The sequence below is a fragment of the Ceratotherium simum genome, chromosome X (genome assembly GCF_057802395.1).
Source record: "Ceratotherium simum simum isolate JZ-2026a chromosome X, ASM5780239v1, whole genome shotgun sequence".
In the NCBI taxonomy this organism is placed as follows: Eukaryota; Metazoa; Chordata; class Mammalia; order Perissodactyla; family Rhinocerotidae; genus Ceratotherium; species Ceratotherium simum.
In genome coordinates this window covers 29,492,368-29,518,478 of record NC_141940.1, presented here as the reverse complement: position 1 = coordinate 29,518,478, position 26,111 = coordinate 29,492,368, and the positions used below count along the sequence as shown (strand labels likewise).

The window sequence follows — 26,111 nt, the reverse complement described above, 5'->3', positions numbered from 1 at the left end:
CTAAGGTCTAACAATTTCTATTTCACCTTAACTGTGGCCCACCACCCCCAAGCGCAGGGTAGGTTGGAGAGCCAAGAGGAAGAAAGGCATGGAGGTGAGAATACCAATGATAAGAATGAGGAGCACTGTGTCAGGTTGCAGAGACACTGAGGATTCAAGTTTACTCTGTGTTGTCTGACTTTTGTAGTCTTTGGGAAGGGAACGGATTTGGATTGAAGGAATATCCAGTGAATCGGCATGTTAGGAGTCATTTGCCACTTCTCTTTCCCAGGCCCATGTATACCCTAATGATTTTACTGCTCAAGGCCAGCTGGCCTGTTTTGTTCATTGCTGTATCACCCCAAGCTCAGAAGAGTGCTTGGCAAGTAGTAGATGCTCAATAAATGTTGAATGAGTGACTATAACTTCAGGAGTACATAAGATGAACTTCGCATGTTTTTTAAAAATAAAACCTACTTTCAAAGAGTATGATCACACCTTGTGGATACCATTGCCTCGCTCAAGTGGTAGAGCATGGCTGAAGCCTGAAGACTGGAGGGGGCTACAGGGATGGCAAGAGAGAGGAGGCCAGTTTTAGGCTCTCAGGAAGAGCAAACATAAGCCAACAAACAGGGGTGGAGAACTGCAATTTTCTGTTGTGTCTTAGCTCTAGGAGGAACTGGTATATTAAAAAAAAAAAGACCCACTTACACCAAAATTTATTAAGAGTTTAAGTGCTTTTTGGAGAGGTCATGCCTTTACTTTGTTCTGCTGGCCTGAGTCCAAGTAGATCATGTCATTTTTCCAGGCCTGGAGCAATCTAGAAGCAGCCTTGACATGAGGTTTCTGGAGCCTGAGACCAGTTGGCTGACTGTCCTTATCCCCAGTCCTGACCTCTGCACTCCTTAGAAAGGGATGTCCAGGTTTCTAGGTCTTGCTTCAGACCCTGAAATATCTGTCCCTTACCACATAATGCTGGGACCGAGAAGAGACTGTAGATGCCATCATCCCCCATCTTCCCCCACCGCATCCATTATTTGGCCCTGAGTGAAGGAATGACAGGGTGGTAGAAACTGCAGGGCCTTTAAAGGCAAAACAACTTGAGGCAGTGACTCCAGACAAGCCAGATTCCTTCCTAAAGTCTCCATTTTTTCTCCTCCCTCCGGGAAGATATGCTTTCTTAAGATATCAGTATCGTGATTTCCTAGTTCTCCACTCCACACCCCAGAACTCTCTTTGTCCTTCTCTCCTTCCCTCCTCTTCTGTTGCTTTCCTCAACTAAGAATGCTCTCCTCTTCACCAGAGAGAAGAGCAAAAACCCAGCAGGGACAAAATCTCTCTGCCCGGGGATGTGGTACTCTGCCCTTCTAAATCCCGCTACAGGATGGTGAGAGTTGGGAAGCCAGTTTTAGGTGTTCCCAGCCACAGAAGGGAGGGGCATGTTTCCTACAGTGGAGCTAAAGGCAGTTCTGTCCTGAGAGGCATCAAAAGGCTTCTGCAGGCAGCAGCTGCTGTGGGTGGCAGTTGTACACTTTGATAATAAAAGGGGTCCTACAACGGCCTTCGGTTTTCACTTCTCAGTTTTGAGTTTGGGACGTATTGGGGGGAAGGGGGTGGGATGATTCTCACTTCCCTTTGAGGATGCTGGGAGTCTTAAGGATAAAATTGAAGGGCTCCTGGCAGAGCTAGGGAGCTAACTGGCTGCAGTCCACACACTCTTGGGGTTTGGGGCAAAAAAAGGCCCACAGTAGCAGTGCATAGTTTCCGAGCAACAGGCAGGCACCTTGGGAAAGATTTGGCTTTGTTGCAGCTGGGGAGCTGGCCTGGTGCGTTTTGGTTCCTGCTTGAGTCGACTTGACTAATGGGACAGGCAGCTCAGAAGAACAGAGCTTTGAATCCTTGCACACCACAAAGCATGAAAAGCATCTAAATAGCCTCCTGCTGGGTCTAGTCAGCTTGAGCTTCCTGAGCTGCTTCTTAGAGGCTGGGGTGGCCTACAGGCTGATGGTTGCTACAAGAGGAGCACCACGTTTTCAGGACACACACAGGTCTCCTCTCCCACCTTAGCCTGCCCCCTCTCTGCCAGATGGCTGACCCACACTCTTCAAGACCAATGTGCATTTCTGTCACAGTGTGCTTCTCTCTTCGAGAGTACTGTGAGGCAGCAACTCTGAAGAGAGCCGTGGAACTGGCCAGGGGATAAAGGTTACCAGCAAAAGATGCCGTGTCCCAAGGGTAAAATCCAGGATCTCTTGCTTCTTAGCATCCCCTTTCTGTTTCTGCCCCAGACAGCAAAGCCAGGGGAGATGGAGAGAAGAGTGGATAAAAGGAAGAGGAAGAAAAAGGGGGGGGGGGATAAGAAACAAGGGAAAGGAGGAGAAGAAAGGAAAAACTTGGCAGGGAGGGGAAATAAAGAGAAAAAATTGAGTGGCAGCAGCAATAGCCTTCTAAGGCTTTCAGTATAACCCGTGCCATACACTGCCTCCCCCAGCACTAAAGCAATCCTTTCATGAAATGGGCTCAATTTATAATGGGTCATTTTTCGTGGCTAGGATGAAACCTGGTGTACCCTCATGTGATTTCATAAGGAGCATAAACAGAGGCGCTTGCATTTTGCATAGGCTGAGACTTTTATTTTAGGCTAAACTTGGCAATTCACCAAATGGACAGGAAAAAGAACCAGTCCATGGTTAGAGTGAAGTAGGGAGACTGGCCTAGTCGATCAGACTGGGAAATATGGCTGGAATCCTTAAGGGGTTTACATAGAGCTACACAGGGTTCAATTTCCCAGTAGAAGTAGAAACTGATGCTTTATACCCTACAGAATTTGGACTACTTGGCTGAAGCTGAGGTACGGGTAGTGAGGGAGGACATGAGTGTGAGGAGCAAGAGAAGTGAGTGTTGGGGAGATGAGCAAGGAGGCAAAGATAGTCTTGGCTTATATCTTTCCTGCCTTGGGGGATGGGGCATTCATTAAAAGCAAGGACACCTTGGAGTCCAATATTTGAAAGAGTCCTGTTTCTCCAAGCTCAGCACTCACAATATTCTTAGGGCCAGCTGACCAGACCCAAGTCCTCGCTCAGGTCTGACCACCAGAGATGTTTCCCAAGCTTCCTACTGGACAGCTACCCAGGGGCATGACTTTGAGGGGTTAAAGAAAACCCTATAAATCTCTTTCCTCTTCCTTCTATCAGCCTCAGGGTAAAAAGGAAACAGAAGTCTTTAAACGGAAAGTCACAGAAATAGTCCTATTTGGAAATGAACAGAATGCGGAAGTCATTCAGAAGAAAGTCTAGAAAGGGCAGTTTTCCTGCTATAATTTGGGTTCTTTTACCATCTGAGAAGAGCATAAGGGAGCTCTGGCTTTTTTTTTTTGGCATGTCTGTGCTTCTGGTGATTTTATTGTCGGAGCTGTTTTGCTGACTGCTTTCTATTTGTCTAGGAACATAAGCAGATGTTCCCCCATCCTCTTGGCTTTCCTTGGTGAAGACTGGTATTTCCTCCTATGAAACTATAAGGGAATGGAAATTGGTAAACAAAAGAAAGCTCAACTCAAATACTAAAACGAAACGCTATTTAAGTTCTAGAGGGAAACAAATCACTTAAAAACACATCCCTCAAAAGCCACACCATACAACTATAAAGTCTCCAAAAAGAAATACAAAAGACAGCTTGCACCTAGGGAAAAAAACAGGAGAGGTATAAGAAGTGTCCCAGTAGCCCCTGGAGTGGGGAGCAATTTAATAATGTAATAAGAGAGAGTAAAGAGACACTATCTGAGTCGATTCGGAAGCCCATAATTTAAACCAGTACAAAGTACAAATATCCTAAAATTAACTGGGAACAGATCTATGCTGTGCTCAGATTTACAGCTTCTCCAAAGACTTCCTCAAGCCAATCTCTGGAGTCAGACAGACCTGGATACAAATGCTTGCTCTTCCCCTTACCATCGCTGTGACTTTGGGGAAGTCAATTTCTCCATGATTTAGTCGTCTCAACTTAAAAACGGCAATGCCAAGAGTATTTCCCTCAAAGGACTAAATGAGATGATATATGTAAAGCACTTAGCATGATGCTTGGTACATAGCAAGTGCTCAATGAATAGGAGCTGTTATTAAAAAGTAGAGGCTTCCACACATCCCTGCAGTCCCTGCGAGAAGCCCACAGTGCAGGTTTGGGCCAGGTGGCTAGACTTGGATCCCTTTGCTGACTTAGGTACCTTGTTTCGGGTTTCCACAGCACTCTGGGTAATAGTCTATTTACTTTTTTGTCCCCACTGCTGTCCCCTGACCACCCTCACTCAAGTCCCAAGACTGTTGTCTTAATGCAGGGCCTATGTCTCATTCAATCTCTATATCCACAGCTCCTAGCACAGAGCCTGGCACATGGGGACACAGAGCAAACATTGATTGAACTGAAACCAACAGCCTGAGTCACCATTGGCACTGTCAGTCTTGTTTTCATCCCTGGGGTAGTGTTTGAATGAGGAATGATGGAAAGAGAGATGGCTCCATACCCTAAAGAGGGGCTTCCTATCTTAGATTTTTCAGCAACCATCACTACTTCAGGAATTCATTTTAAAGGGAAAATTCCTAAAATCAATATAATAAGTATAATTTATTTTGATAGAAAAAAATGGAGGCAGCCTCTTAGGCTGGACCCATGTGTGGTCCCTCTGTCCTAGGATGTTTTTTATTATAGGGGCCCCAAGAGAATGGTGACCCTCCTTGTGTGAGGGTTCAACACTTTTGTTCGTTCAACATCCTTACAGTCTCTTAAAGGATTCCTTTTTGCCTCTGTCACTACTGAAACTATCTATGCCTGTTTGGAACATATTGGTGTTTTCCAGTCTATACCACCTGTTTAGGTAACAAGTTCCCTGAGTTGTCTACCTGTGAATAGAGTAGGCTTTAAAACAAGTTCTAACATTATTTTTTCCAAGCTTTAATGGTCACCTCCTTGTTCTGGTACTGTATTTTATAACAGTGAACAAGTCCATGTTCACACTATATATATTACTATTGCAATATAGAGTCTTCAAGCTCCCCAAACAGTATCCAAACCAAACAAAAATGCACTTCATTCAACTAAATAAGATTTTTCAGTTTCAATTATTTTGTTAATCTGCAGCTGAAATTATGTTGCCCAAGGGCTTTGTACTTCTAAACTGGCTGGTTAATTGGAAGCACACCCAAACAGTCATGCTTTTATGTCCCCTTGGAGCATTCATGGGCTCTTAGTCAATAGAAGCAAATTCATTATGAGCTTCCCTCCCTGCAAAGCTATTTCCTTTGGTCCCCAAATTTTGAATTAACCAGATTTTAGTATGATCCCTCTTTTCCGTGGTCAAGGATTTGTGATCGCTGTAAATACCTAAAAGACCATTTTGTTCGTTTTCCTCAAGTGCCTAGTTCAGCACTCTGCACACGATGAATCTCTTTTAATTAAGTGCCTTTTTTGGTTCTGTTTTTCTGTGCTTAGTGTCAGCTCAAAAGGAAATGGAGAAAGTGCAAATTTGGTAACACTATTTCTGACCGATGTGATAACAAGGCAAGAAAAGAGGACGGGGGTGGTATAAAAAAATATTTTCTCTGTGTAGTCCTAGTTAGGAAGTCTAGAGAAAAGGCAGGGACTTCTTCCTCATCACAGATTTTATTCAAACCCTTGTGTGGCTCAGAATGCCCCAGTGCTACGGAACAGGACTAGGCCTCTCCCTGTGGCAGAGGAATGGAAAAAGCCACTGTTGGACAGGGGTCCATGTGATGTACTAGTGAATAACATCTTCTCTTTAGTGTAGGTCAAGGCAATTTGGGATACCTTGATCCTGTCTCCTTCTTTCCCCTTTTCGTCCATCTCTCTGTTCCTTCTCCTCTTGTGTCTTTCCCACCCTCCACATCTCTCCCATCATTGTCTGCCTACATAGTCCATAAGCTAGTCACTGGTACCCATAGGCTGCTGAAGGCCATCAGGGATAGAGAGCCTGGCTACCTCATACATATTAGTGAAGTTCCACAATTAGGGAGAGAATAAGAAAGCATGAATGAGAGCAAGGGTAATGGAGAGTTCTTTTTCTCTCAAAACCTACCTGAAAGTCATAAGCAGAATACGGTGGCAGGTGAGGAGGGCTATGGTAGTAGGTATTGTAGGATGCCACTTGAGGACGAGCATAGTAAGAAACAGTTGGATGGGCATTTTCAACTGAACAGTTCAGTGCTGGGAGAGTTGGGTTCTGTAGAAAAACACAAATAAGAAACAACATAAACGTTCATCCCTAGGAGAATGGTTAAATAAACTGTGGTACATCCATACTATGGAATACCATGCAGCTATTGATAAATGATGATGTGGGCCTATATTTAGTGAGAGAGAAAGTTGTCCAGGATAAATTGTTAAATTAAAAACAAAAAAACCAATCAGGCCATCCCTGATGGCCTAGTGGTTAAAGTTCAGTGCTCTCCACCTTGGCAGCCCAGGTTCACTTCCTGGTCGCAGAACCACACCACCCATCTGTCAGTTGCCAAGCTGTGGCGGCAGCTCACATAGGAGAACTAGAAGGACTTACAACTAGGATATACAACCATGCACTGGGGCTTTGGGGAGAAGGAACAAAAGAGAGGAAGATTGGCAACAGATGTTAGCTCAGGGCGAATCCTTCCTTGCAAAAAAAAAAAAAAAGAAGTTATCCATTAAAAAAAAAAAAGCCACTGGCAAAACTATGGAGACAATAAAACGATGAGTGGTTGCCAGGGGTTGGGGGGAGGGATGAATAGGTGGAGCACAGAAGACTTTTAGGGTAGTGAAAATACTCTGTATGATATTATAATGATGGCTATATGTCATTATACACTTGTCCAAACCCATAGAATGTGCAACACTAAGAGTGAACCCTAAGGTAAACTATGAACTTTGGGTGATTATGATGTGTGAATATAGGGTAATTCTTGGTAACAAATGTACCACTCTGGGGGGGGATGTTGATAATGAGGGAGGCCATGAGTGTGTGGGGGCAGGGAGTATATGGGACATCTCTGTATCTTCTTCTCAATTTTGTTGTGAACCTAAAACTGCTCTAAAAAAAATAAAGTCTTTAAAAAAATAAGCCACCATGTTATACTAACATAGCATGATCCCAATTTATGTAAAAATAAAGCCCTGAATAATTACATATGTATGTATGTTTGTAAATGAAAAGAAATTAATCTGGAAAGATTTACAACAAACTGTTAACTGTGGTTATCTCTGGGGAGGGGAGTAGTATTAGGAGGTAAATGGGGACTCCTCACTTTCTATTATATAGCCAAAGTTTCTACAACTAATATGTATTACTTGTGTCATTTCCCCCCAACTTATTATTTTGAAAAATTCAAACCTATAGACAAGTTGAAATAATTTATTTACATAATTTTTAAAAACAAAAAAGAAAAAGAAAAAACTAAGATCCAAAATACAAAATGTCAAATAAACAAGGCTGAACACGCTACTGCTCTTGCTGTGGCAGAAATGCGATAAATCACAGTTTGTAAAAGTCGTGAGGACTCTTGCAAATTCCAACCTTGCTAAGGAGCTCTCATGCAAACATGAAGGGTATTTATTCTCATCAGCCCTGCAGGCTGGAGGCAAAACCCTAGTAGTGCATAGAAACCAAGAAAGACCAAGCAGAGTATACTGCTCTTTTTTTTGGCAAATAAAACAATACAGAAAGAATTTAATACCATTTTTACAACATGGTGGTATGTGTAGCCCTTTAAGAGTTAAAGCTAATCTTGTCCAGCATGGGAGTTCTGCTCTCAACAGGGCCAAAGCACTACTAAAGGAAGTCACCACTGCTCATTAGTTCCCAAGCAGGACTGTGCTTTTTACCTTATGAGTGCCACATGGGTCACGATGTGGGCTAAATGTTTTTTCCATTTTCCATGTCATTGATGCGTCCTCCATTCATGTGGATAACCGAGAGCTGTCTGCAAAATCAATGTGTCGTGTTTCTGGTACATATCTACTCTGCATTAACAGAGAGCAGAAGCTTCCTCTCAAGTGATGAAAATGTGTGGGCAGGCTTTGGCAATGGCACAGGCAACCATGTTGGGGTGTTGGCAGGGGAAATTCCCTTCCAGCAAGTTACAACACAGTTCTGTTTCTCTCTTCCTGGGAGTGGGTTACTGTTTACATCTCTAGAAGGTTTGAAGAGCTACAAAACCTCAGTCATTACGATGCAGCTTACAGACAACCAGAGAAATATTTGTCAGCCTCTCTACTGTGTGGGAGAGGACTGAGATCTTGACCATTCCAAGAGCAGTCTCGCTTTACAGAGGAAGAGTGCTCAGAAATGTTCTTACCTCTCTACCAGAATTCTAAGAAAAAATTTCATCCCTGAGGAAGTCCCAGAAATCATGCTCTCTTGGCCTTCTGTCAATTAAAAACACACCCTCCAGCTCTTGCAAAATGAAACCAGTTCTTCTATGCAAATAAACTAAGCCTAACCATAGCTTTGTCACTTTCCCTGTTTTTTCCTTGTAGTTGATTTCTAACTTCATGGCATTATGGTCTGAAAAGATGCTTGTTATGATTTCAATCTTCTTAAATTTATATAAGCAGGCCTTGTTTCCCAACATATGGTCTATTCTTGAGAATGTTCCATGTGCGCTTGAGAAGAATGTGTAATCTGCTGTGTTTGGATGCAGTGCTCTTTATATGTCTGTTAAGTCCATCTCATCTAGTTTTTTGTTTAGGTCCATTATTTCCTCATTTATTTTCTGTCTGGATGATCTGTCCATTGATGAGAGTGGGGTGTTAAGATCCCCTACTATTATTGTGTTGTTGTTAATATCTCCTTTTAGGTTGGTTAATAGTCGCTTTATATACCTTGGTGCTCCTGTATTGGGTGCATATATATTTAAAAGTGATATGTCTTCTTGGTAGAGTGTCCCTTTTATCATTATATATTGCCTCTCTTTGTCTCTCATTACCTGTTTTATCTTGAAATCAACTTTGTCTGATATAAGTATGGCAACGCCTGCTTTCTTTTGTTTGCCATTAGCTTGGAGTATTGTCTTCCATCCTTTCACTCTGAGCCTGTGTTTGTCTTTAGAGCTGAGATGTGTTTCCTGGAGGCAGTTGGGTCTTGTTTTTTAATCCATCCCACCACTCTGTGTCTTTTGATTGGAGAGTTCAGTCCATTTACATTTAGGGTAATTATTGATATATGGAGGCTTGTTGTTGTTATTTTATTGCTCTTTTTCTGGTTCTTTTGCATTTCTTTTGTTTCTCATCCCACATGTTTCGGACTACCAATTTAGTTTGGTATTTTCTGTATGGTGGTTCTCTTAGTTTTCTTTATATTTATCGTGTGACTTTGTTCTGATTATTTGGTTGGTGGTTACCGTGAGGTTTGTATAAAAAAATCTCGTGGATGTGATAGTCCATTTTCTGATGGCCTCTTATTCCCTTAGACTAAGTCGATTCAATCCCTTTCCTCTTCCCCTTCTAAGTTATTGTTGTCACAACTTATTTCATATTGTGTTGTGAGTTTGTGTTTCGTTTCAAGTGATGAGGTTTTATTTATTTTTGGTGTTTTCCTTCCCTTGATCTTTGGTTTTATAATTAAGTGTTTGCTAATCAATTCTGATAGAGAGCCACAATTTTTCTGGTATTGTCAACATGTTTTCCTCCTTGTTCAAAACTTTGAATCCCCTTTCTCTTTTTTTCCTCAGGGATGAGGGCCTTCTTGAGCACTTCTTGTAGTGGGGGTCTTGTGGCAATGAACTCCCTTAGCTTTTGTTTATCTGGGATAGTTATTATTTCTCCATCATATCTGAAGGATATTTTTGCTGAATAGAGTATTCTTGGCTGAAAGTTTTTGTCCTTCATAATTTTGAATATATCGTTCCACTCTCTCACAGCCTGTGAAGTTTCTGTCAAGAAATCGGCTGAAAACCTGATAGGAAATCCTTTGTATGTTATTTTTTTTTTGTCTAGCTCCCCTTAATATTTTTTTCTTTGTTGTTTACTTTTGCCAGCTTTACTACTATATGCCTTGGAGAGGGTCTTTTCGTGTTGATATGTTTAGGAGATCTATTGATTTCATTCACTGGTATTTCCAGCTCCTTCCCCAGGTTTGGGAAGTTCTCAGATATTATTTCTTTGAACAACTTTTCTGCTCCTTTTCCCCTCTCTTCTCCCTCTGGAATACCTGTAATCCTTATGTTGGATTTCCTAATTGAGCCAGATATTTCTCGAAGAGTTTCTTCATTTCTTTTTAGTCTTAGTTCTTTTTCCTCTTCCATCTGAAGCATTTCTGCATTGCTGTCCTCAATATTGCTAATTCTTTCCTCCATATTGTTAGCTCTGATGCTTAAGGCTTCCAGATTTGTATTTATCTCCTCTATTGTGTTTTTCATCTCTAAGATTTCTGATTGGGTTTTTTTAATAGTTTCAATCTCTTTTTTGAAGAAACTCCTGATTTCATTGAATTGTCTGTCTGTGTTTTCTTGTATTTCATTAAGCTTTTTTACGATGGCTATTTTGAATTCTCTGTCATTAAGGTTATACATTTCTATGCTTTCTGGGTTGACTTCTGGAAACTAAGCCTAACCATAGAAAAACAATCATGCAATGTAAATTATATCTACAAAAGTTTTGGTGTATTCAGCAAGGCCTGGGGTCCAGGATAATCTTTGAAAGGAAGTTGACTATTATAGAGAAAGAAACACGAGAGGAAGATTGAATAAGCACAGGAAAGCCACAGAGGAGAAGGGAGTCAAGGGCAGAGGATGTAGAGAAAATGGACAGGGGAACAAGACAGGTCCAGGGAGCAAAGGGAGATGAAGTGAAGAGTTGGGCAGGGAAGGAGCAAGAGAGATGTCCCCAAATAAGGGTCTGGTTATGTCTTAAGTCAATAATTCTGATTTTACAACAAATTTGGGCTCTGTCTCTATTTGTCTGTGTATATAGGAGTGTGTATTTCTGTTAAAATTCTGGGCCTTAAGTTATGAGACACCCCCCATTATTGATCAGTAGAATTCTGAGCTCCAGTGAAACAAAAGGTTACTAGGTAGCACAGAAAATGGTAAAAGCAATCTTGTCTTGACAAAACTGAGTCTATTCTGAGACAATGATTGCATACTTTGGAAAGAATGTCACTTTTATTCCTCCCCATTTTACTCCAAACCAGAGAAACCAATTAGGAGAAAATTGGCAAGATATAATCACTTTTTACAGATTCACCTCAAATCCTTATATTGTTGGTCAATAAACACTTCATCAAACATTTCTTAAAGATCCTTTCACCAAGTGTCTCTGGTTGGGGAATGAAGACGCCCTTGTTCCTTTCAGGATCCCACAATTCTGGAAACAGTGGCTCCTAGCTTACCCTACTGAAGGCTGCCAGCTCACAGCTCTTGGCTCCTGTCCTCACTCACTAGGAATGGCTTTCATCAGCCAGCACCACTGGGCCTCCCTGCAGACCCCAGGGCATTCTACTCAGGGAGGAGGCACACCACAAGTCACCAGCCACATCCGGACCTAGGCCAAAGACTTTATTTAGGCTCACCTGGTTGATGTTCCAGGATTTTCTACACCATGTAGAAATTTTAATAAAATGATCTAAGTAATGGGTCCCCCTTGGAGCCCCCATCTTATACTCCCATTAGTGTTCTCTCGCCTCATGAATCAAATATCTTGCCCCTTGATCTTTGCTTTCATCTTTCATTTTCCCCACTGGTCCTCGATTGAGTTCCCAAGCTTGGCATTTGATGATGCTCAGTGCTTCCCTTGCTCTCCTTCTTTACTTTTAAAGAAGCTCCCAACAGTTGGAAATATCTCACTTTTAATTTTTTTTAACTAAAGCAACTAAACAAAGGAGGTAATGTCTGTTGAGACACTTGTACAACTAGAAAGGGCTATCCAAATGGTAGTTAGGGGCAGCTGGAATGGAGTCAAAAGAGCAAAGGCTCTGGCATCTGACAAACCTGGGCTCCAGTCCCAGCTCTGCTATTTAGCTCTTGGCAAGTGACTTGACCTCTGTTGGCCTGTTTCCTCATCTGTTAAATGCGGGCGGTAATACTTACCTCACAAGGTAGTAGTAGTGGTGAGGACCGAAGAAAGTAATTGTGCAAAAGCCCTTTACAGAGAGTAAAGGGACATTACTGCCACTTCTCAGGACAGATCATCAACAAACCCCTTTTTCCACTAAAGATCAAAGGTCACAGTGAAATTAAGAGTCCAGAAATAAACTTATACATCAATGGTCAACTGATTCTTGATGAGGGTCCTTGCAGGAACCCCATGGAGCCTACCAAGTAGCCACCACCCATTTCATGTGTGCATCCATCTGCCCAAGTCTGAAAGCTCTAGGAACAATTCAGAGAACTCTTAACACCCGTCCTGATGTCCTGTCTCCTCAACTGGCCAACCTGGGAGCTTCTCTTCCAGCCAGAGGGGCTCGGATTCTACATAATGCCTCTGCTTTCACCTGCCCCCCACCCAACATCTCCAAGAACAAAGGGCATTCTTTTCTACAAAGAAGCCTCAACCCAGAAACAGCTTTTCCGAAGTTCTCTCACCCAAAAGCTCCCTCAGGCCCAAACTTACAGGAAATCCTTCTCCCTTTGAGGGCCCCACCTACAGTGATGCTTCCCTCACTCCTCAGTGCTTAGGCTTTCCAGAGGGAGAGGAGGTGCAAGGGAATGAGAAATGTGTGTATGAGAGACGGAAAGAAAAAAGAGAGAGAGAGAGAGACAGACTGGGCCTGAGCAGGGAAGGATTTCTCTTGACTTGGGGTCACCAACAGGAACACTGAATACTTCCAGTCAGCCGGGTTCTGCTGGGGACTTGCTGCCCCAAAATGCAGTTTTTTTCTTTTCCCTTGTCCTGCCCCACCTTTCACTTTCCATTACTCACCCTTTTGACAGTCCAGGGTCAATTTACAAACTGTCTTTCAGGTTTCTGTTCCTCAGGGAACTCAAAATGGGACAGAAACAGCCAAAGGCCTAGGGGCTATCTGCCTCATTTCTAGGGTCAAAGGAAAACCCCTTTTAGGCACAAAATAATTCCCTAAACACATGTGGGACATTCCTTTAAAGCAGCGATGCTTACCCCTGGCTGCAGATCAGAATCACCGGGGCTTCAATTTAGACCAGTTAAATCAGACTCTCTGGAGGAGGGATCCAGGTTTTTTTAAGCACCCCAGGCAATTCTATTCTAATAGGAAGCCAGGTTGATAAACGTAGCTCTAAAGCTATTATCTCCATAATTCAAGTTCAATGTTTATTAAATAAGCAAATAAATGATTAGAAATGCTTTAAAAGCAAAAGAAAGAAGGAGCCCACTATTATGGAGCACCTACTGGGTGCTGACTCCTGGTGTGTCTTCGCAGACAAACACACACAAATATGGAAAAGAGTTGAAAGGGAGGATAGCGAATGTGGGGAGGCTGAGATTGAGGTGGAGGTTGAGGACAAGACCTAGCAAGCTTAGCCTAGAACTGGCCCTTCAAATGCAGGAAAAAAAAAGAGTCCAGATGCTCTTTCTGGAGAAACTCCAGGGTGAAATTCCTAGGGAGAGGGAGACTAGCATTACTTTTACCGGTAGCTAAAAACCCTCTTTCCTTCCATTTCTCCCAAAGTCTGTTAGGGAAAAAGCTATCCAAAAAGGTTTCTACTAAAAGGGTCGGGGTAGGGGGGAGGGAGCATGAAAGGCTATGTTTATATAACCAGCGTGAACAGGAGAATTGAGAACACCCCTCCCTCCCCCACTCGCCCCCAGAATGTGCCTCAAGAACACAAGCAACTCATGGTAACAAGAAATATTTGCAGACTGATGGCATTACCTGGCTCCTTCAACTTGAGATGTTTGAAGACGGCTACATTCTTGAAGCAATTGCTTCTGACTCCTCTCTTCAAAACATGGGTCCCCATTGCTCCCAACCTCCTAGCCTTGCCCCAGACCCCGACAGGGGCCTCTGTGCAATGGGAAGTCACTTCCTTCCTTACCATGTCCTTAAAGCCTCCAAGGACAGCGGCAGTGATGATGCCCAGGAACAGCCCGACGATGTTGAGGATGGTGGCAGACCAGAGCAGGTGGTAGAGGTGGATGATGTCCTGGCAGCTGCTGACGTCGATGTATTCATAGTACCCACCGGTGATCTCCACCCGGCTGGACAGGGAGAAGCACACTCCAGTCAGTCCCCAGGGAGCAGACTGTCCCCTAGGGCTTTGGCTACCATGCAGCTCAGCGATAAGACAGGTGGGCATGTGGGGAGCTATCATAAGGGACATCATAGCCGTGAATGCACTCAGGGAGCAAGACACTATAATAAATCCAAGTGTGATTGCTGTTTATCAAAAAAAAAAAACCCTCCTACCAACCAGAGAAACACTTATCATCACTAACACTAATCCTAGATAACTTTTATTGATACTTGCTATGTGCTAGGCACGGTGCTAAGCATTTTACATATGTGAATTCATTAAATTTACACGGTCTAATAGAGTAGCTACTAGTCACATGTGGCTATTTAAATTTCAATTAATTAAAATTAAGTAAAATAAAAAATTCAGTTCCTCAGTCTCACCAGCAACATGTTAAGTGCTCAACAGCCACACTTCTAAGGGCCACACTAGTGGCTGGTTACTGTACTGCACAGAGCAGATTACAGAACATTGCCATCATCACAGAAAGTTCTATTAGACAGCACGACAAATCCTTACAATAGCCTCTGAAGCAGGTACTATCACCATTCCATTCTACAGATGAAAAATCTGAAGCACAGAGAGGTCAGGAACTTGCTCAAGTCATAAGTGGTAGAGCTGGGATCTAAATTCAGGCTTCAAAGATTTCAGTGTTTCCTCTTGCAAAACAAAACAAAACACAACAGCAACAAACAAAAAACAATGTCCCAATAAAGACCTAAGCTGAGTTGCTGCAAAAAACCTGGATATCGCCTCCTTGGAGAGGTCTTCCCTGACCACTCTGTCAAAGACCCCTCCACCCCCCACCCAGCACAGTCACTCTCTATCACATTGCTTACTATAGACTGAATTGTGTCCCCCTCCAAAATTCATATGTTGAAGCCCTAACTCCCAATGTGACTGAAATTGGAGAAAAACTTTTAGGAGGTAATTAAGGTTAAATGAGGTCATAAGGGTGGGGCCCTAATCTGATAGGATTGGTGGCTTTATAAAAAGTGGAAGAGATTACATCACTATGCAGAAATAGAAGTATAATGATGTACACCTGAAATTTATACAATGTTATAAACCAATGTTACTGCAATAAACAAAAAATGTAAAAAAAAAGTGGGAGAGAGAGAGATTTCTCTCTCCATATGCACACACTGAGGAAAAGCCATGTGAGGACACAGGGAGAAGGAGGCCATCTGCAAGCCAAGGAGAGAGCCCTCACCAGAAGTCAACTATGCTGGCACCCTGATCTCAGACTTCCGGTTTCCAGAATTATGAGAAAATAAATGTCTGTTGTTTAAGCCACCCAGTCTATGGTATTTTGTTATGGCAGCCCAAGCTGACTAATACATTTCCCTTCTTTAATTCCTCTGTAGCGCTCATTCCTTACTAATGGGTCTGCTTCATTACTATTTCCCCAACTTGAACGTGAGCTCCATGAGGGCAGGGACTTGGTTTTGTTTACTGCTGGGCCTGACACATAGCTGGTGCTACATAAATACCTGTTGAAAGTTCCTGTCCTCCTGGATGTTGCAAACTAGTTTACAACTTCGCCCCTGGAATCTATAATGAATCTCAAACACTGTGCATCTTAAAACTAAAGTCATAACCAGACACCCTAGCATTAGGATGGCTATTACATGTGACTGCCCTGCTATAAGAACACCAAAAATGAAAAAGAAAAAAAATTAAAGGATAACCTCCAAAATGAATCAGGGAGGAATTGATTCACACAAGAAAAGACTTTTAAACCTTACAGATGAATTTATCTTAGGATTCTTTAAAATCAATGTTTCTTTAAGGAATTGGAATCAATGTGGTTACAGGACAGACTACATCAGAATCATCTATGTTTGTGTATATGTGTGTGTGCCTGCCTGTGTGTGTCAGTGTATTATTTGTGTGTGCCTGTGGCTGTCTCTTCGTGTGTGCACGCATCTTTGAGAAAGATGTTAAACATGCAGATTCCTAGGCTCAGCCCCAGTCCTACTGAATTTGGCAGAATCTCTTGGGGTGAACCTCTAGAATTTGTGTTAGCGAGCTCACTGATATTGGAGACTCACTGTTTTAAATAGTAAGCTTCCACAGTAGAATTTTAAAGGTGTTTTGATTCATCAGAATTTGAACCTGATTTCAGTATTTTCAAGAACATAGCTGAAGAGACCACCCATAAGCATACACCGAGTGTCTCCTATTAGTTGGCACTGTACTCAGTCTTGGGGATGGTGCAAGGAGGATACACAGGTAACTTATTGCCCAAAAAAGGCCCAGCTGTACAGACTATCCCCTGCAAAGGGCAGGCCTGTGTGCAAGGCTGAGTGTGGGATTGCGGGGGCACAGGAGAGGCTTGAGAGTCAGCTTCTGACTTCCCCCAAATTATCTTTGCCTACCTCCCAATACACTGAGGATAGGCTAGTGGTAGAAATATACAGGCAGCATGGCCCAGCAGACTCTGGAGTCGGACTGCATTTGAACCCTGGCTCTGTCACTTATTTGCTGTCTGACTCTGAGTAACTTTCCTAACCTCTCTGAGCCTGGGGGATTTAATGAGAGAATGCATGAAAGCAGTACTCCAGCACATAATAAGAGCCCCCACCAAAACTTGTAGCTATATTTTTTCTCTGCTAAGAGGTAGTCTCTGGACATGATTCAAACCTTTGAATCTTGTTCTTAAAGGCATTAATGCTTTACAGGCACAGAACACAACATGGAGGTAGGTTAGCAGTTCATTTACAAATATTCAATAATTGTAGAGAATACATGTTTGGTTTCAGTTTGAGGGGGTTCAGCAGCAATTGAAATATTTTTTACTGAATCGTGAAGCAAAAGAATGTTAACACTTAGATCTGGTTCAGGGTTTAGCAAATGAATGTGGTTTGTTTCTGTTTGAGATTCACAAATCCATTTGGTTCAGTCCCTGGGCAGAGCTTTCTCTCAAAGTCTGTCTTTTGCATTCTCACTGCTCCCACCCTTAAGCGTCCGTGACTGCAGGGTTCTCCTGCCAGACCCTACCACTGCCTGACTAAGCTTCCTAAGACATTTTTAAAACTAAGTTATTCCTTTAATCAAAACCCTTCCATGGCTCCCCGTTGCCTTCCAGAAAAAGTGTCCAAATTCCTCGATCTGCCATAATCTGACTCCAAAATGGAGTCCACACTCTAACCAGGCTGGAGTCCTCAGAAGCCCCAAATTGGCCATGCTGGGTACTTATCCCAAATCTTTGTTCAGATTTCTCCCCCCACATGGAAGGTACTGCCTCCTGTCCTCTGCCTGTCCTAATCTCTCCCACTGCTCAAAGCTTCGATACTCACCTCTCTAATGCCTTCTTCAGGGACTCCAGTGCCCATTCATTAGCTTTTCCCCTGGACTCCCACAGCCTCAGACAGTCTGTTCTTAGTTTGGCACTTTGCGTATGTCAATAATTCAGTAATTTATTTAATCCAAAGTTTATTGAGAGCCTACTCAGTGCTGAGTACTGTGCTGGGTGCTGAAGCTACAACCGGGGCCAAGGCAGACATGATGTCTCTGTCTAATTGTAACCTTTTAAGGGCAAGAGTCATCTCTTACACTTTTTTTATGTCTCCCTCACTACCTAGCACAGTGGTAAAAACATTATAGGTCATCAATAGATACTTGGTGAATGAGTAACTGACTTCAAAGACTGATCATTCCATCGATCATGAGATTGATTACCCAATATGGGCTTTCGCCCCCTTGCTCTCAACTTACTGGGTGTGCCTGGAAAAACAGACAACCTCTCTGTGTTTCAGCCCCCATTTAACAAAGTAGGAGGCAACAGATCTTGAATAAGGCAGAAGGGCATCCTTGTGCTTTTTGATAGGGACCTGGAACCATTCACTGACTCTTGGTGGATAGGCAGTGGCAATGGGAAACCTCTGTGCACGTCTCTCTCTATATATGTATTCTGTGTATAGGTCTAAATCCCCCTCCCCACAATCCCCCAAGTAAATTGAGTTCCTTAAGGGCAAAATTATGTTTTATTGGTAACTATTCTTCTAGAACAGTCCCTGGCACATAGTAGGAGCTCAATAAATGTTTGTCAAAGGGAGGAATGAATGAAAGTAAGCTTTTTTTTTTTTACCATTTTATTACCAGCTGAAGCAGTTCACACTTCCTTTCACTTCCTTTAGGTCACACACTGAAAACCAGTGATATTGACTTGAACTCTCCAAAGCTGAGTGAAGTACTCTGAAAGGCAGCTGCTGAGGAGCTGTGTCCTCAAGAAAGCCACCTTCCTGCACAAGGCTAAATGGAATAATCTATGTTTGGTACTAAAACCTCACTGTCCCTGACGTCAAAGAAGGTCTGCGGGTTTGAGGGGACAGTAGAAACTCTGTTTCCGTAGCACTGTACAAATGACTGCCTGGTGTTTTTGTTCCCACTTTTTTTTTCTTGGCCTCCTTTCCAGGAAATGGACTGGAGGAGCTGGCAATTGATTAAAAATAGGCTTCGTGTGAGGAAAACAAATACGCGTTCGGCAAAATTAAAGTCTCCGAGCCTCAGAAAGCTTGCTGCTAGCTATATTAAGGCCTGGAGTTTAGGTCTCTCCAGTGCTGGCTGGGAAAAGCCTCGGGTCAGGGAAAAATTGTTCTCTCTATTGTAGGATCATTGCCTTTTAAGTCTCATGACCTTGGTTTATGACTTAGTGGGATTATTTCCTGATGAAAAGCTTAGGAAGTGTTTTTTTTTTTTTTTTTTTTTTGCTAAGGAAGATTCACCCTGAGCTAACATCTGTTGCCAATCTTCTTCTGTTTGCTTGAGGAAGATTCCTGTATTTTGTATGTAGGCTGCCACAGCACGGCTGCTGATAAGTGGTGTAGGTCCGTGCCCGGGAACCAAACCCGGGCCAACGAATCAGACTGTGCTGAACCTAACCACTAGGCCACAGGGCCGGCCCTCAGTAAGTGCTTTTCTAGTGGCTTTGCCCTTGGAATCTTAGCACTACAGACTTGGGAAAGAGCCTTGATTGCTGCCCGAGGCTGGCCTCCAAGCATCAGGTAGGGGAAAACCTTTTCCTGGCTTGAAGATCTTTAGGGGCAGTGTCCTCGTGATCCCTCTTAGTTGCCTAGTCCAATATTTTATTTTCCTGGTGAAAAGGGCGTTGCTCTTTTTGTTCCTTTTCAACAAATGTTACTCCTTTTTCATTAGGTCTTTACTCATGCCCGGTCCTGTGCTGGGGCCTGGGAATACAGATAAGATTAAGTCATGTTCGCTGCCTTTAGGGAGCCCAGAGTTTAGCACAGCGCCTCATAAAATTCCTTTAGAGCCTTGAAGACAATACTGGCATAACTTGCTTTAAGAAAGTAAGAAAGTCAGTTATTATGAAGTTCAGATTGACAGGAAGATAAATTGGGCTTCAGCCTCCACTTTCAAAAAAAATTCACCTGAGGGCTCAGCTAGATGAAATTTAAAGTAGGATGTAGTTTGTTCAAACCTTTTTCAGAAACACACCTAATTGCAGAGAGAAGGTGTGTCTGCAAGGAATCACTTAGCCCTCTCAATGAGCCTCCTCTCTCCTTCTCAGATCTCAGGCCCCAGTTCTGGCCAGCTCCCAGCTCCCAGCTCCCAGCCCCTGCCCCAGGAGGCCATGAAATGGGAAAGGAGAGGGGAGCAGGCCAGAGGAGACAGGGAGAGCAGCAAGAAGAAGGGAGGGGGATGTCAAGAGGAGGGGGAAAGTAAAAAGAGAGGGAAGGATAGAGCAGGAGAGGGGAGGCAAGAGGAAAGATAGCAAAATAACCCCAATTCCCCTAGGACCTATTTTATATTCCTTTGATCATTTTGGAAGGATGGGCTCAGGAAGTACAATTATAGCCAGCTCTCAATCACCGCTGCTAAGGAGGGAAGTCCTTTACAAGTGTTAGTTATTATTACAACATGAATAATTGAACCTCCCAGATAATCCCCAAACCTCATTTGACTCTTTAAGTTGCTCTTCCTCCACTGTGAAACCTTTTCACGAAATGAGACTGGTGCTAGCGAAGAAGGCAAAGGACTGGTGTGAGTACCCACTCTTCTCCTCCCTGCCTCCAGTCTGCCAGGTGTTAATCATCAAACCAGAGAAACTGGCCCCCCAATACTGAGAGTAGGGAGTGTGAGTGAGGAGGGGGCTGTATCCATCTGACCTCTTTCGATCTAGCTCCATCCAGGCCCTTCTACCAAGTCCTCTGTTCCTCCCTCCCTCTCCTGGCCCTCAGCACTCCTGCACTGAGAGTCTTAAGAAAATATGTGCATGGGCAGGCATTGGGTCACACACCCCACATGCAAGGCCGTTCACTTATTCTCTGCATCACCTGCTCACGCGTTCCTGTCCATTTCACCTTCTAAATTGCTCTTAAAAGTATTCCTTGCATTCTGTTGTCCCCAAACTAACTAAATCTAGGCTCCATTCTCTTTGGCCTAGCCTCTCGCAGTGGTCCGCTAGCTGCCTCCAGTCTCTAATCACTCAAATCCGGCTTCCATGCTATACTTTTCAATGGCTCCCAATTGCTTACAGAGTCAAGCCCAAAGGTAGTCTTATGGCCAGTGAGCCCTCCATGATCTGACCTGTGACTATAGCTCTGCCTCACCTCCTACTACCTTGTACAACTACCCCCTTATATAACTACCCCCACCCCCACAACTGCTGGAAATACCCTCCCATACCTCCATCCCCTTTTGGTTTGGGTCCTAACTCCCTACTTATCCTTTAAGTTTCAGCTCTCACATCACCTCCTCCTTGACACTGCCCCTCCAGCAACTCTGACTTTCAGTCATTTGGGTCCCCAGGGTCCCCAGTAAATCCACTGATCCCCACCACATTTATCACACTATATTGCAATCAATTGTTCACATCTGTCTTCCCTACTAGTCTGTGAGCTCTCAGTAGTAATATCTATATCCTAGCACCTAAATATGTTTTGAAGGAAAGAATAAATGATGTTTTAACAATTAGAGGGCAGAGAGCCAGAATGGTTGTAGCAGAACTAGCACCAAGCCTGATCCCACCTCGGGGCCTTTGCACTTGCTGTTCCCTCTGCTTGAAACACTCTTTCCCCAGGTATCTACTTGGGTTGCCCTCTCACATCATTCAGGTCTCTGCACAAATGTCACTTCCTCAAGGAGGCCTTCCCCAGCTACTCTATCTAACATAGCACACACACTCCTCACCTTGTCATCATCTATCTACCTCTCTCACTTCAATTTTTTTTCAGAGCTCTGATAAACACTTGGCAAATTACATACTCATGTGTTTATTTACTGTCTTCCCTAATAAAATATAAGCTCGATGAGGGCAAGAACTTTTGTTGCATCTGCTGCTGAATCTCCAGTGTCTAGAACAGGGCCAGGCACAGAGAAAGTGCTCAATAACTATTTGTTGAATGTTGTTGAACTTGGACATAGACAGAACTGGGTTTGAATCCTACCTCTACCATTTGCAAGTTCTGTGTGACCTTGTGCTAGTTTTCTATTTCCTCTGTGCCTCACTCTCATCATCCATAAAATGAAGATAATAATTCTACATACATCATAGGTAAGAATTAAATGAGATCAAATATTTGAAAGCACTTAGCATGATGCCTGACACAGAGAAGGCAGGTAATGCATGTTGGCTGAAATCTGTTGACAGACCAATGTCTTCTACTTCTCTGATCCCTACCATGTGCCCTTCCCCCACCCTAGCCCTTCCAGTGCCTATTGTGATCAAACCATTATTCTTGTGTCTGGGGGCTCAGCACTTACTTGCCGCAGTTGTAGAGGTCACAGCAGAAGCAGGTGTTGCCCCGAATGCGAGGTGTGCAGAATCCACGGCTGAGGTGAGGGCAGTTCACCTGAGGGCACACAACAGTGAGGAGATGAGCTGGCACTGCATGGGAGGCAGGACCCTCTGGGACTGGAAATGTGAGTTAGTGACTGATGGAGACAGTAAGGATGGCTGTGAAATGAACACACCAATGCCTGAGAGGGATGGGGCTGGGCAGGGGCTGGCTGAACTTGTTCATGAGGCAAGTCATTGTGTAGCTGGGCTCGCGTCCCACCTCAGCTACAGCCCTCAGTGCCCCATCCCTGAAGCGTGTAGATGGAGAGGAGGAAGGACGGATGGAAGGACGGACGGAAGAACAAATGGACGGTAGGAAATAAGGATACAAGGGGAAGGGGAATCTGGGCACAGGAGGAAAAGGGATCGGGTGGGAAGGAAGACAGAGGGGCCATCACATGCGCTCTGAAGTACAATAGTACCTCTCTAGCTGCCTGGGTAAGGTTCCTCATAACCCTCGCGGAAGGAGAATTTTTGGTTGAGGAACTTATGACCTTATATAGGAAAAATAGGGTTAGGGGGACCAGGGTTACAAGCGAACCTATGGAAATCATTAATATTTTTACAGTCACCAAGTTAACACAAGAAAGCGACCATGACAAAATCAAGAGAATAGCAATGACATTTTACACATCTTGAGTTTGCAGAAAAATTTTTTAATTAATTTCCATTTCCCTTCTTCTGCTTGTAAGAAATTTTCTACACTCTCTTCCCCATATGGATGCAATGAAGTGCTTGTAAATTTGTTTTGCTGTGTTATATAGAATATTCGTGGTAAACAGGCACTTTTTTCTATATTGGGTCCTTCGTTCAAATGCTCACTGCCTTTCTGATAAGCTGTTGGTGCACACACATTTCTGCCCCTCCCATCTAAGCTGAAGATACTTAGAAAAATGGTCAATTTGTGATTGGGGAAAGAAAAAGAGGGTACGTGGATGGCAGAGCCATAACAGAAGCATTTGCCCTGATGCCTTGGGAGCAGGGCCATCACTCTGCCCAACTCCAAGGGCACCATTCACATTATAGTTTCCGTAGAATGGCTTCCCTTGAAGTTGCGCAATGCAGTGGCCATTTTATATCCACTTGCCTCTCTTTTCTCCCAATTACAAGTTTACCGTTTTTCTAACTAGTCTCAGGGGAAGTGGGTTGACTTTCAATTTGAGGTTAATAGAGTACCAAATTGTCAGGGTTCCTAGAAGCAGACAGTAGAATTTCATATTAAAGGGATCTCTGGGTTGGGGAGGGATTATTGTGTACTGAAATGAAAGCTCTCCAAAAATGACCTGGAGTAGTGCTTCACCTCACTGCCTACCGCCTCTAGTTCTGCATGAGGCGACATAGAACACAAGGAGAGCTGTGTGGGGCAGGAGAGAGATACTCTCAGGTGCCCACTCAAGCAATATCACACTGGCCTCATCAGGGTGTCATGAGAGCAGCCAGGTTGACAGTCCAGGCCTCCCCGGAGCCTCAACGTGGACCAGTGGTAACTTCTCAACTACTTTCATTTGGCTTCCTGATCCCTCCTGCATGTGGGACTCAGGCTCTGCCTCCCTAGTCCAGGCCTAGTGTCTTGGTGGGGCTCCTGCTTTTCTTCTAGTTGGGCACTGAGACCAGGCAACTGAACCATCATCCACAGAAATGGGGGAGGGGCCTGCCCTGTGGCCTCTGTACTGTCATCTGTCCCTCTTGGGATCAAAGCCACACACTGAGAGGCTGCCTGCCGGGGTCAGAGGGGCAGCTTGTGGCCACAGAACAAAGTAAATCTGATTAGGCCTCATGAGGCTCCAACATATGACCATGGCCTCATTAGCACTGTGCTCTGACCCACTGAACAAATCAACCACGGATACCTAGCAGCAAGACTTAGGCTCATGAAAAGGGGCAAAAGAAAGGGGTTTTCAGGCAGAACAGGAGATTTTCCCAAAAGGTAATACATGCAGCCTCATTCTCGCTCACCTCCTCAGCTTCCTTCTGGGATGTCTTGGGGACATAGTGGCACCGGTTAGCATAGAGTGGTTTCAGATCCTGGAAAGGGAAACACCAAACCAAAGGAGTTTTGGCTTTGGAAAATAAATCAGCAAGTGCTCTGTTTGATAATAAAAGATTGGAACACACATACAGACGCATTCACACACACACAAACACACACCACAGCAGGCAGTGGGTTGGGTTAATTTCTGAAAGTTGCCTACCTAGGGAGCCTGTGAATGTGAGGATCAGATAAAAATGTTCTAATAACTGCTTTCTATTGGGCCACTTGTTTAATAAGAAATTAGGAAATTGATTGAGAAATGGGTTTCTCAAAACTTCCTCTCTGGTTTTCTTTTATTTCTAGTCTTTGTCTTCTTGTGGAGTCCCCAGGGAACAAGATTCAAAACTCCAGGTTATGGCGACATCACACTCTGAAGCGGAGGGAGCCCAGCTCCAACAATGAGGTCTCATTATCACCTGGGGACAGGACCAGGGCTGGCTGATGGGTACCCCCTGCTGTCATTGCCACAGCTTTTCCAGAAGGAAGAAAGCCTCAGGAAGCAAGCCTCAGGGGGATAGACAACTACTGAGATTTTAACTCAACTGAACTATGAGCCATTTTCGCTCAATTACACAGATTAGATAAAGACAGTGAACTCCAAAAAGACTGCTAAAGACCAGAAAACTAACCTGGGGCTCAAGGACAGTTGATTTACCCTGCTGAATTGGCCAGCTTCCTGGTGAGGGAGCTCACAGGCATGGGGGTTGGGGTAGAACAGACAGACACATGCCAGTGCTGCCTGGAAGCTTGTAGTCAGGGGATGTTGTTCACTTTCAGGGTGACACTAAACATCCCCTAAGCCGTAGAAGGCCTCAGTCAAAAGCGGGTTAGGACTGGACAAGCAGTTTACGCCAACTGACCTTAGGGGTTTGGCCAAAGCACCCTGGCAGAAGGAGTTTAGCTATTGCCCCCCTCTCTCCTGCCCCCACTTCTCCGCCATTTCCAATAATCCTGGTGGCTGCTTTTTCCCACACAGGCCATTTAGCATCTCCTGCACCTGGCAGCCAAATACCTCCTGCCTTCCAGCCTGCTGCCCCATCAAGGACCTGGGACTTTCTATCAGCTGCTTCTACATGAACCTCCCGGCGGCTCAGTGTTGTGAAAGTACATTGCCTGTTGCCTTATCCTGGAGTCAGGTTGGAAAGGAATGAGGGTTCTCATGTTCACACTCAGCAGGGTTTATTTTCCATGTTTGGGGAATGACAGAAGTCATTTTTATCCTGTGGAAAGGGAGGCTTGATGTGCTGGTCAAAGCGCTCCTGACCTCCTGGTTCTGCAAAAAGCATCTGGCCACCAACTGCCCTAAATGAAGACAGACGTGTGGTGGTTGCCCATTTGCTGCCTCTGGCTACTGTTCTGCATTAAGATCCCAGAGGAGGAACACCCCCATGCAATTGGGAGGTATGAAAAGGTCACTCAGCCAGGGCTCAGCAATGTTTTTATTCTGAAGGGCTACCAACTTTGGAGTGAATGGATGGAAATGGAAATTGCTTTATGTTGAGTGTCTGCTCTGTGCCAGGCCCTCTTAGGGCATTTCACACCCATTATTTCATATCGTCCTCAGGCTAACCCTGAAAGGTAGGTTACTATTATATCCATTTGGAAGAGGACAAACTGTGGCACAAGAAGGTAAAGTGACTTTCCCAGCTAGTTAATGGCTATATTAGGGAGGGGGGAAAGGAAGGAAATAGGCTCCAAGAGAAAGAAGGAACAAGATACATTTGGAGGGATGTGTAAGAAGGTAGGTCTTGAGAGGAAGCTCATATGCCCTCAAGCCAAAGGACATGGCAAGATGATATTAAAGGTCCTCAAAAACAGGAAAGGCTGGCTCTAACCCACTCAAGTGGTGCTAGGGTACAAATGTGCCTTTCATTTACAGTGGCCAACAGATATCACCATAGATTAATAAAGCTTCCTTCCTCAAAACTCTCTGGGTGTCAGGCAGGACTGGCAGATGTCTTAGAACAGGTACAATGTAAGCAGAAATCTTTCCTAGAGATTCATCCAGCCTTGCCCCAAACCCCTGAATCAAATGCTCTACTGCAAGTCGCTAACTGCAGGAGGTACATAGGGCCTCGACTCAGAGGCAGGTAGATGGTCATTAGATGAA

The 26,111-nt window shown here is 44.0% G+C and overlaps 1 protein-coding gene across 2 annotated transcripts in view; it reads right to left on the bottom strand.

Annotated features, from left to right (window-relative positions):
- Positions 1 to 26,111, bottom strand: part of TMEM255A (transmembrane protein 255A) — a 50,018-nt gene that overhangs the window by 2,956 nt on the left and 20,951 nt on the right. The window contains exons 5-9 of one of the 2 annotated variants that reach the window (XM_087426498.1): positions 23,926 to 23,994; positions 21,894 to 21,982; positions 13,965 to 14,127; positions 6,065 to 6,208; positions 2,210 to 3,490 (exon numbers count right to left, since the gene is read on the bottom strand). In XM_087426498.1, the coding sequence (XP_087282624.1) occupies positions 3,410 to 3,490; positions 6,065 to 6,208; positions 13,965 to 14,127; positions 21,894 to 21,982; positions 23,926 to 23,994 (546 nt within the window). In that variant the 3' untranslated portion in view covers positions 2,210 to 3,409. Of the gene's footprint in view, positions 1 to 2,209; positions 3,491 to 6,064; positions 6,209 to 13,964; positions 14,128 to 21,893; positions 21,983 to 23,925; positions 23,995 to 26,111 lie in introns of those variants that run through there. The other variant, XM_004437338.3, reaches the window with a different exon arrangement.